This window comes from Planococcus citri, chromosome 3, assembly GCF_950023065.1.
Source record: "Planococcus citri chromosome 3, ihPlaCitr1.1, whole genome shotgun sequence".
In the NCBI taxonomy this organism is placed as follows: Eukaryota; Metazoa; Arthropoda; class Insecta; order Hemiptera; family Pseudococcidae; genus Planococcus; species Planococcus citri.
Window position 1 is genome coordinate 51,928,415 of NC_088679.1, and position 11,675 is coordinate 51,940,089.

Here is an 11,675-nt window from a genome sequence, read left to right on the forward strand (position 1 = left end):
TTATCACGAGCGAAAAGTGTTGACATGTAAAATTAAAAATTCTTTACTTCATTTTTAAACTATTTCTACGCGGTAAGATTTTCAGAATTAAAATTATTGATTTTTATTTAGGTGTAAATAACGCAGAAATTCAACAATACGTAAGTGTTCGACATTGATAGCAAATTATGTACGGCGAAGAAAACATAAAAATAGCTCTATACAGTTTTGAAAAAATTTATTACAAGAACAACAGTACAATGATTTCTTAAGCTACGAAAAAGTTCAAACAACGGTTTTAAGGCGGAATTTACCTTGTAAAGGATACGGTACAACATTAAAGTACTTTTTGTAGATAGCTCCTTCGCGATCTTGATAAAACCGTACTACGGTAGGATTATCAAAATCTGGATCGAATTTCTCGCATGAAACTTTAACGGTACCAGATACCATGGCTCGTAATCCCAGATTTTCATCCATTGTTACCTGAAATGTTCGCAGATAAATGAGTAATAAAATCATCAACTAAGTAATTCGATTCGCGAGTATTTTCTTACGTTCATGCCAGGATGAAATTTCAGTAATCTTTGAGTAACTAGCAGCTGTCCATGAAGAACGTTGGCATTATGATTTCTTTTGATACCACGTCTTTTAGCTTTGGGACGACCGGCGTGATTTCGTGTGCACATTTGATGACCGTGACGAACCGCTAATGCTGTTGAAATTATGATGGACAAATGATTAAATCAAACAAATGCTTATAGAAGTGAATAAATTGAACACGAATGTTTATTAGACAATATTATGGAATATTACTCACTTTGCAGTGAAGTTGGAGTTATGAAGGATTTCAACGAATTCAGAACAGATGTAAACGACATTTTCCTTTCTCTTCCAGATGACTCAAAAATGAACAATGATATTCCAAGATACCTTATACGTTTCAATTTTTACTATTATCAAATTATTAATTCATAAATTCACATATTTATTGAAAATAATTGAATTGAAAATTCAGTTTTCTTATTTTTCAAAGATTTATCAATCAGTTTGTCTTATCAGTTTGCTGCCAGTGCTGTCTGCCGGCTGGTAATGAAAATAAAAGGGAATTGGGAGACACTGGAGAGTGGAGACAGAGACAGACAAACCGGTCTTGCTCAAACATGTTTGCGTTTGAATTTTAGGCTTGAGCCTTTGAGTTTATTCAAAAAATTTCCTATTTCAAAATCATTAAAATTTGATTTTAATTTAATGAATAGAGCTACGTTTATTTCCTTACACATTGTTGTATCAGTTGTATGAAAAATTAAAAATGAACGAATCCATTTGTGTAGAGCTGCATTTGTGCCTTTGAATAATGCATCTAATCTCAACAAAAATGAATACCTATTCAGATGCTAGACACAGTTTTGCATACCTAGCTCGAGATTCAATGTACAATTATCTCAATTGAAATTTGGTAACCTTTCAACATTCTGGAAGCATTTTAATGTTTTCGCTGGAAAATTACTAGTTTTGAAACAAAAATATCAGCGTTGCGCACATTTTTATATATTTTAAAATACATTTTGAAACCAAAATCGATACAAAAGTTACGAATTTTTTTCGAAAAATACGAATAGCAACTCACAAAACCGTAAATCCAGATGCCGGTTATTCACCGGATATTTTCACCGGTAAACTTTCACAACGTTTTTTCGTATCGGGGTTTTCTTTATGCTTGAACTATTGCAAAAAAAAAAGAGCAAAAATATTTAGAAAGAGAACTAAGTCAACGATTACAATGGTAATAAAAATACTCACAAATAATCGAATTATCGTGATATTTAGAGGAGGTTCGACTTTCATACATGCTCCATCATTTTTAAATACTCCGCAATAATTAGGAGCAGTAAATAACGTACATAACTTTCTTTTGGCGAAAAATTCGAATCCATTTTTAACTACCTGTTAAATGAAAAATGAACAGCTGAAATAAATAATAAGTACCTACCCACTACATTGTAAGCAGGTATTAAATATTTAAAAGTGATCACATCGCAGGGTCAGGCACGGATCACGATTTTGTGAATCGGATCACGGATCACGGATCACACATGAAAAAATGATTCGGATCACGGATCACGAATCACAAACTTTAAATTGATCCGAATCACGGATCAATGATCCGTGATCCGTGATCCGAAAAATCGGATCATTTTCGGATCAATTTTCGGATCATTTTCAATTTTTATTTTTTATTACCATCAGGGTCACTGAATATGAAAATTGAAAAAAAAAATACTTTTCTTCCACTTTGATACAAAAACAAATGATTTTTCACATTCTACCTTTTGATCTCGCTACTTTTGGCAAATCAAACTTCTCATTTTTGATCTTTCAATTATTAATTTAATTTAAATAACGTTAAAATCTTTCTTATTTGAAATTTTTTTAGATTTTTCTCCTTTTTTAATTACATGAAAAATTTTAAACCAACTAAAAGGGTAAAAAGTGAGGAAAAAATGAAAAAAGTAAAAAAAAAGATGATATTGTTGGTGATCCGTTGAATGATCCGAAAATGAGTGATCCGGATCACGGATCACTACGACTGGCTGTGATCCGGATCACGGATCAAGATCAAATTTTTGAAAATGATTCGGATCATGATCCGGATCATAAAAAAAGTGATCCGGATCACGATCCGGATCAAAATGATCCGGATCATGCCGAACCCTGTCACATCGACACATTTTTATTTTGACACTATTCATACATCAGACACTTGCCGGAAACCAGCGCACCGTAATATACAAATACTTACTCCATCAGATTATGTATGCATTGCATGATGAAAAAAATTTCATTACAGACAGAAATTTAAATAATCACCAGTCTACTTACCTGGTGAGCTCTAACGATGCATGCTAAATCATGTTTTTTTGTAAATTTCGAAACAACATCGGCGCCAAAAGTGAATGAAATTCCTCGGTCAATATTTGGATTCCAACCTTCTTCGTCCTGAAGGCGAGAAAACGTTGATTTTAGACATGCAAAGTATAATGTTTATTAAGAAATACTTTCGTAAAATACATACTTTATCGGGATCGGCCCATAATAAATCGGTAAGTAAACCTTTCGGGGGAATATCGGATGGTCGTTTGATTTTTTTAATATCTTCGAAAGTATGTAAATCTGGACTGATTCCCCCGTGCATGCAAAGGATTTTTGAGTCGGCCACCGTGGCTGCCACCGGCAACATGTTGAAAAGTTTCATGAAATATTGCCATAAATCTGCTCCTTTGAACCTAACGTTGCCTGAAAAAAATTAAAATATTTTTTACAATGTAAATCGGAAATATGTATCATAGGTAGGTACTAGCTATTCTGAATATCACTTACATTCGGCGTAAAATCCGTAAGCCCTTGTGGAACTGGCACATTCGTGATTACCCCTCAGCATAACGACTTGTTTCGGGTATTTGATTTTGTAGGCCAGCAAGAGGCTTATGCATTCCAACGAATATTCACCTCTGTCAACGTAATCGCCGAGAAATAGAAAATTCATCGTAGGAGGCGTTTTAATGCAGTCCAATACGAGAAGCAAATCTCTGAACTGTCCGTGTATATCGCCTGTAAATTAGCAAAACTTATTAGTTTACTTCTCTGCGTCGATTTTGTTACATTAGATAGGTTTATGTAGTATGTACTCGAATACTAACCGACTATCATTACGGGGGCGGATAAATCTGCGAGAGAAGGTTCCATCGATACGATTTCTCTGACTTTTTCACATAACCAAATTATTTCGTTAGCTTTTAAAACGCATTTGGCGTCAAAATTCGTAGGAGCTTTACATTCGATGTTTTGCAAATCTGTTTTCAAAAAGACGTTAAAATTTTACTTAGGTAGAGGTACATATTATAATCAAAGCGATAAAAACAAAACAGACATTACCTTTATAAAAAGAGAAATTTTTTCTATCTAATAATTTGGCGATGACTACATCTGGAGTATTTCCCGATCCCCCGCCACCAGCAGGTGCGCCAGCTGCAGCTGCTCCTTTACTCATCGTATTGAATAATTATCACGAAAAGATTTAAAAACTTAATTTAAAATTTTGACAATAAAAAATCCGGCATTTAAATTACAAGCTACGTCATTTACTAATGGACGCTTTGTTGAAAAACAGAACATTTTTTTAAAAAGGAGACAAAAAGTAATTCATAGCCAACTATTTGAGATACCTATACTTATGCCCTCGCCGGCTGCATTTCGAGATTGTTTAATTTTTGAAAAATCTAATTGCTCAATTTATCAAGGTCCATAAAAATTGGGATTTTTCATGGGTTTTTCGGCAGAGAATAAGGTACAAAATATGTATATATGCACAAATGTATTTGTATCTACTAAATTGAACTGGGTTAAATGGGATAAGGCGATACTTCATGAGATTACTCCGATTACATCGATCGATTAAGTAGAATTTTCCAAAGGAATAATAATTTTTAGATTAGATTTTTTTTCGAACTGATGAGTATAAATTTAGCAAACCAACCATGCAAATATTTACACAGAAATTACAAATTATTATTTAATTTTTTTCTCGTCTTGTAATATTATTTTATTCGAAAATTTCGAACTCCAAAAATTATAAGTTAGTCGTATTACGTCACGTCAAAATAACATCTTCTGTAACTTCCCCTTCAGACACTCTATCATCAGTCAAATAATGAAAAATGAAAAAAAAAAAGGAAAAAATTTAATCACATTCACAAAAATTAAAACTAGTACATACATAAAATTCAACTACATATAACATGTAAATCAGTCTTTTGAAAACATTTTTTACTCCTTTTTAAAAAACATAAAAAGGACGAGCAAATTTCTTCACATCACATCACGTTGTCATGGAGTATTCATGGAGTTACCACAGAAATATTTTATCATTGATAACGTCGTTCAAGATGTCTTTCGCTAATAACCTGTTGAATTTTAAAATAGAAAAACATTTTAAAAACTGAAAAAAATTATGCTACAGGGTCATTCCACCTCATTTCGACCAAGCTTTGTTTTCTCAAAAGGTTCAAACTTCAAACATGGTGATATGTACTAATCGCAATCGTATGTGTACCTTGCCGAATATTTATAACTTACCAAAATACGACTCACAATGTTTGCTTGACTTTTTAAATACCTTGTACGATCATGTGTTCAATTTTTTTCAAAAAATATTCTTCCCACAATTTCAAGAATTTGAAACAAAAGTCTACAGATTGGCATTTTGCAAGCATTGGAAAAAAGGGAATTTTTATTTATTTATTTCTTCAAAATTCATCCAAAATACTTAACTCAGAATTTTTGCGAAAAATGAAGGTAAGAGGATGAAGATTTTGACTGAAAAATCGTAAATTTTCAACACTTTTTGAAAAGTAAATTTTGTAATATTTGTAGCTAGGATCCTTCCAATCAAAAAAAAAAAAAAGTTTTACATGCACTTTTCCTTCAACACTTGTTTTATTCGGTCAAATTCAAAAAAATTGTCAAATCTTTCCAATTTACCTACCTACTCTCAATTTCTTCGATTTTGATCCAATGGAAAAAAATGAAAAAGGAACTTCGTTCAAAAATAGTCACAAAAAATTCAGTCTTATGTGTACTTGTAAACTAGATCTATGACATACCTCACTTTATTCAAAATCAAAAAAATATTCACTCCATTCATGAATTTCCATTTTGAAAATGTTTCGAAATAATATGCAACAGTACATCTCACAAATAGAAATTAAAAATCCATTTTTTGACTCGAATTGACGTGGAATGATCCATACAACACAATTACCTGACGGTAGGAGTTGGTACCACTGACGACGTAAGAAGGCATAAAACATCGTTTTCGTTTAAAACTGCATATAACTTGTAATTTTCTGAATACCAATACGTTTCACGAGCTATGTGAGATGATTTCTCTACCAACAAAAAAAAATTAAATAAATAAAAAACGAAAAAAGTGAATTGAAAAGAAAAGAACTGTTACAAAAGAATCACAAGAAACGAGAAAATTACCATTATCTTTCAATAGCTCCTGCACATTTTGGTAGTAAAATATCCTCAGTATATCCAAATGAATTTTATTCTCTGAAATCGAACCTAACAGAAGATATTTTCCAACCATTGGATTAACCAGCATCACTCTAAAAAAACACCCAACGTATGAATAAGAAAATCATTCTCACAATAATAATGAACGAAATTATTAGGAGAAAAACCAACCCTATGATGCCATTTTGCAAACTGAAACAATCCGGAAGCACTTTCGGTACGGTGGTTTTAACCTCATTCAACTGATCCACGACAGGACTCCAACATACAGCTACACTTTGCTCGAAATCCATTAGAGAAGGGGCAGGACCACATAGGGCGCTGATCCAAATATCATTAATTAAACAGCAAGTCACCAATCGAAATGCGACCTAAACCACAATTCACAATATTTAGAGGTTAATTCAATTTACGAATATTGATCTACAAAATCGAAACGTCTAATTAACGAACCTTGGGGCTTTTTATGGGAAGAAATACAGGAATATCGTTGGTTGTCGTGTTGCTGTTGATGGATGTCACAATCGATAGGAGTTTTTTCTCGATACCGGATAAATCCCACCAGGCTGGAGTGGCTACAACAATTTTACCGCGAACTGTTAGGCAGCAAAATAACGATGATATGCTTTCCGACCATTCGTCCAGTTTTTCCTTTGAGAATAAGAATAAGTTAATGTAGAGCTAGTTTAGAAAACGATAACTCTTCTTTACGATATACGACCATTATTGTCTTACTTGTAGTAAATTGAAATGTGAACATGGCATTACTTCGACCATGGGTAATAAATTAATGGCGTCGTCATTGTCGTAATATTCGTCAGCATTTTTTAGAATCTCGTCCACAATTGGGTAGCACGGCTGTTCCCCAGAAGAAAAAAAAACGAGAAAAATTATTTTTCAGAATTATTATGGGTGCATAAATGCATAAGCATTGAAATTAAATCATGTGTTGTGGCGAGAGGAATGTGCGAGAGAAGGAGATGAACGCAAAAGAGTATACATATAAAAATTTGCTCACCCTGATCTCTTTCTTCAAACGATCGGCACGTTTAACGTTGGTCAATTCATCTATTCCAACAGTCAATACCATAGCATCGAAAATGGAACTTAAAATCATCTCTCCGTCGTTCAAAACGGACTGTTTACTGATCAAAATTAATGATAATCTGCAAAAAAAACAAACAAACGCATATGAGAATTCAAAATATTCTTCGTCAAAAACATTAAGTATATATGTTTTTTTTACGCGGATTATCGAAAATCTATTTTTTGAACGTTTTTTGGATTTATTTTTCAATCACTATTCAGATTCCAACTACAAATTTTCAAAACCTTAAAAGTCTTCTCTTTTAAAGTAAATTCAGTAAAATCCATAACTTATTTTCAAAAGCTACTACCCTAGCAGATTCTAAATCTGCCAAAATCCATATTTAAAAAAACATACTTATTGTGGAATATAACAGCTTACTTTTCCGTGACATTTTTCCAATGAACAAAAAAATCTTTTCCTTGAGTTGACTTAAAAGTGACAGCGTGAACTTTACCGAAGACTTGAATTCCATTTAATGGAGCTACTTCGGAAAATGTAGGCTGGAAAATGAATAAATAATATAAATAATATTGTCATTTAAAAAAAACTGAGACTCGGATTCAACAAAAGATCAACTCACTGTGGTATCACTACCAGATGATCGGCTGAATATTGGTATACCTCCGGATACCATGCAGTACATGTGAAGTACCATTTTTTAAACTTTGATTAATTTTGTGCAAGTTTATCGCTTAGCCTGCGATATCGACAAAGAAATAACAAAATAAATAAGGAATTAAATTACAAAATAAAAGAAAGACTTTTTAGGGTAAATAATAATAACGGTAAGGATTTAGACAGATGTTAGATTAGCTTCGTATAAAAGAACTTCTTCTTCTAAGGTAAGATTCATGCCATAATCGCTCATATCTTCAATTTCATCGAGCTGCGAGTCGACTTCAGTAGTCTGAGATTCGGCTACGTTTTGCGAATCGATTTCAGCGGTCTGAGATTTGGCTACGTTTTCGACCGCAGTTCGTAATATGAGACTGACAGCTTTTTTATCACCGGATTCGGCGGAATCGTTTAAATAATCTGTGAATTCAGGCTCCGGAGTTGTTCGTGCTTTGGAAGATTCACGCTTCGAAGATGGCCGACTTTCCGTCTGAGGCTGGGTACTAGATGGCTGATTCGGCGGTGGCTCGAAAATACTAACATTTCGACTTTGATTCGCTTTATGAATATCTTCGGCTGACTTGTCGAGATCACTAGACGTGTTTATTGATTCACGTTTGGTTTTTTTCTTCGATTGTTTTTTCGATACCGGCGTCGTGGAGTCTTTCTTGCTTCGTTTCTTAGGTTGCTCGTCGAAGTCGCTGGTTGATTCGCGTTTCTGTTTTCTAGGCGTTTTGCGAGGAGTTTTACGAGGCGTTTTTCGAGTGTTTTTAACTTTAGAGCATTCTGGCAAATCGCCGACAAAATTTCTCAACTTGGCATCCCACGCCATAGCGTCAATTACTGGCGGAGGTCTCTGAATATGCGGATTTTCACCAGGAACTCGCCTTTCCGGAAGCCCGATAGGTGTTCTAGGTAATATTAATTGGAGCTGTTTCAACGAATCCGGATTCGACTGTGGACATGGATTTTCTGAAGATTTTGGCGTAGGTTTCGACGCGGGTTCTCTCGAATCTGAATTCAGTTTAGGAGTTGGTGGCGGTTTCACGTGATTCGACTGCACATTTCGAGCTGCTTTAATTTTTATAGGATCTGGTTTACTCGTTTTCTTCAGAATAATCGGTATCGATTTAAACATGTGATTTTTAGAATTGAAAACTTCGTTGAAAGCATTACCAACGGCAGGTTCTACAGGTTGAGTGATGTCAGTCATAACTTTGCTAGGATTTGATTTCATTTCACTTTCGGCAGGAATATTATCAACAGAAGTTGTATCGGATGTGCCTTTGTTGGAATTTGATTCGGATTCGTTAACCGGTGGAATACAATTAGATTTAGCGAGTGGCGATTCATTCGTGTTTGATTTTTTCTCACTAATTGGCGATGGCTCATCTTGATCTGGCTGTACAGTTTGCACTGGATTAGTGTTCAAAGGATCACATTCATCCGTCGACGATTTTGAATCTTGATTTATACGATTATCAACTTCTGAGACATCATTATTAAGAGCAGGTTGTACAGATTGAGCCATGTCAGTGGCAATTTCACTAGGATTCGGTTCGGAATCATCTATCGGTGGATTAGATTCGCGGAATCGTTTGTACGGTGTAACGTAATGTTCCTTTCTATAGTTCGGATTAAGCGATAAATTAGCCAGCACAGTCGCAGGAAGACGACTACTTTTTTCAGCTTCTGGTGGTGTAAGCAGATCATCGGATGGTTTGGTTTTTTGAGCTTCTACACTCGGTGACTTTGTTGCCTGACTAAGACCAGCTTTCAGTTTAGATTTACAGACTGGATTTTTACTCTGCATCATCTTCAGTTTTGTTTTGCAAATAGCACGTTGACTAGACTTCCTGGGTTTATCGGAATCTTTACGACTACAAGCAGCAGTCTTTTCATTTACTTTTGATGTTTGAGGAACAACTTGTTGCGAATTACGTAGCGTTAAATCAATCGTCGAGTCTTGTTTCGGTTTATCAGGCGTATTGGTTTTAATGCTTTCTTTGGGGTTTTCTGCTGCTTTGCTAGCGTCATTGTTATCTGATAAACTGCTTTCGTTTTCAATCGCACGATTTACGGAAATCGGTTCGGTTTGGATAGTTTTCTCTAAAGTCTTACTCAAGTTGTGAGATTCGTTTACAGTCGAACTACTCGATACATCCATACTTTCAACATCTTGACTAGCAGGAACTGAATTATCAGGCAAATGTGGGGCGATTTCACTCATAGTTTGAGTTACATTCGTCGATGAATTACGTAAAATACTTTCGTTCGCCAAGTCATCATTTTCGATTCGTTTTCGATCTGTCGTATCACTGCGACGGGAATCATTGAAATTGAAATCCTGCGCTAGTATCTCATTGGCTAATTGTTCGTTACGTTCGCATACTTGGGTATACACAATGTTCTTTAATAACTTCATAATATTCTGATGAACGCACTGAGAACTTGGTCCTTGTTTGAAAATCAACGAACATAATATAGAATAGCGATCTAATATGTCAACCAACGATAAGCCTTGCACTTTGGCGCTAAATTTACGCGAGTTTCTCTTCGACAGACGACATTCTTTCATAACGTTGCTACTGTTGAGAAATGAATCTGCCAATTCTTGATTGTTCTCGGCCAAATATCCGTAGATCAGACGACCGACCTCAGAAGGTAGAAACGACTCCATTATATAGCGAGGAACTGGGACACATATGATGAGATCAAAATCACGCTCGAACGCTAACACCGAATAACTTGACCGATTCGTAGCCGTATTAACAAATAAACTGAAAAAGTAATTGCCGAACTATAATTAATGCGTTAATAATACAATAATTCAAAGAAAACTACCTGTGAAGTCCCAAATACTGTTAAATCCGCGGCAACAACTTCAAATAATCAAAAATAAATTTTTTGAAAAAAAAAACAAAACACAAAAGGCAAAACACCGCTGACCGCTGAAAAAAATCATGGCAGATGAATGACGTCATGTAATGAAGGTAAGAAATGAAGTCTACTACCTATCTAAAAAAATTGTTTTAATTTATTTTGAATAAAATAAAAATAAAATAATACAAAAATAATTTAGGTTGAATTTGAATGATCTTTCATATAGTTTCATTTCATTTCGACTCGTTTAGATCTTTGTTCATTGTGATTTGTGAAAGCAATCGTGTTCGGTCATTTTAATTTTAAGTAGTAAATAATATTATTTGTAATAGAATAGTCGGATATTCGTTTTTTTGACATTCACAGAAGCAGGGCTGCATACCGATAAAATGGTATTGGTATTTCGGTTATCTCCAATACAGATATCAAATTTTGGTATTTTGGTATTGGTATTTTATTATGTTGTGGATTTTTTTTCGGTATCTGGTATTGGTATTGGTATTGTACCAATCTAATACCGAATAAAAAGTGTGTTTTTAGGCCAGAATTAACAAAGTTTTTCCAATTTTTTTTAGAAATTACACTTTTTTTCTATTTAAACACCTCAATTTGCAAGTTCAAAGTTCATCATTATCACTTACAAGTTTTTCAATATGAATAATTTATTAGTTATTTTATTTATAATTTTATAATCAATCAAAAAATTCAAAATACCACAAAATACCAGTACCAAAATATGCCATTGAAAATTATTTCGGTATTGGTATTTTGGTATTAATACCGTTTCAAAAACTTTATCGGTATTTTATAAATCGGTACTTCGTCTGTCTGCTTATCGGTATTGGTAAAACGGTATTTGTAAATTTTTTCAAAATTTGCCGGTATTGCCGGTATTGGTATTTTGGTACTTATATCGGTATGCAGCCCTGCACAGAAGAGATTTTCGTCTCTCCTTTTCTAATTGAACCGAGTTTTCACTTCTCAAGAAGATTTTTAAAAATCTTTAAAAAATTAATCGGCCAATATG

The 11,675-nt window shown here is 34.0% G+C and overlaps 3 protein-coding genes across 5 annotated transcripts; all 3 read right to left on the reverse strand.

The window, feature by feature from the left end:
* Window positions 1-200: 200 nt before the first annotated feature.
* Window positions 201-1,057, reverse strand: mRpL27 (mitochondrial ribosomal protein L27). Its single transcript, XM_065356498.1, has 3 exons — window positions 800-1,057; window positions 537-694; window positions 201-465 (listed from the first exon to the last, which is right to left on the reverse strand). Exons 1-3 carry the CDS (start codon window positions 858-860, stop codon window positions 265-267), a joined length of 420 nt encoding a protein of 139 aa, XP_065212570.1. The 5' UTR covers window positions 861-1,057; the 3' UTR covers window positions 201-264.
* Window positions 1,058-1,508: 451 nt separating this feature from the next.
* LOC135840133 (uncharacterized) lies at window positions 1,509-4,362 on the reverse strand. The gene is made up of 7 exons (XM_065356497.1): window positions 3,916-4,362; window positions 3,681-3,833; window positions 3,361-3,591; window positions 3,056-3,276; window positions 2,863-2,979; window positions 1,783-1,926; window positions 1,509-1,704 (listed from the first exon to the last, which is right to left on the reverse strand). Exons 1-7 carry the CDS (start codon window positions 4,028-4,030, stop codon window positions 1,633-1,635), a joined length of 1,053 nt encoding a protein of 350 aa, XP_065212569.1. The 5' UTR covers window positions 4,031-4,362; the 3' UTR covers window positions 1,509-1,632.
* Window positions 4,363-4,698: 336 nt separating this feature from the next.
* On the reverse strand, window positions 4,699-11,286 carry LOC135840130 (protein fuzzy homolog). Of its 3 annotated transcripts, XM_065356495.1 has the most exons (10): window positions 10,610-10,759; window positions 7,731-7,847; window positions 7,529-7,650; window positions 7,079-7,226; window positions 6,796-6,918; window positions 6,514-6,711; window positions 6,232-6,431; window positions 6,025-6,152; window positions 5,801-5,927; window positions 4,699-4,943 (listed from the first exon to the last, which is right to left on the reverse strand). In XM_065356495.1, exons 2-10 carry the CDS (start codon window positions 7,803-7,805, stop codon window positions 4,886-4,888), a joined length of 1,179 nt encoding a protein of 392 aa, XP_065212567.1. In that variant the 5' UTR covers window positions 7,806-7,847; window positions 10,610-10,759; the 3' UTR covers window positions 4,699-4,885. The 3 variants fall into 3 exon arrangements, with proteins under 3 accessions (XP_065212567.1, XP_065212566.1, XP_065212565.1); XM_065356494.1 differs by lacking the exon at window positions 10,610-10,759 and having other exon boundaries at window positions 7,731-7,948; XM_065356493.1 differs by lacking the exons at window positions 4,699-4,943; window positions 5,801-5,927; window positions 6,025-6,152; ... (4 more) ...; window positions 7,529-7,650; window positions 7,731-7,847 and adding an exon at window positions 7,853-10,545 and having other exon boundaries at window positions 10,610-11,286.
* Between the last annotated feature and the right edge of the window lie 389 nt (window positions 11,287-11,675).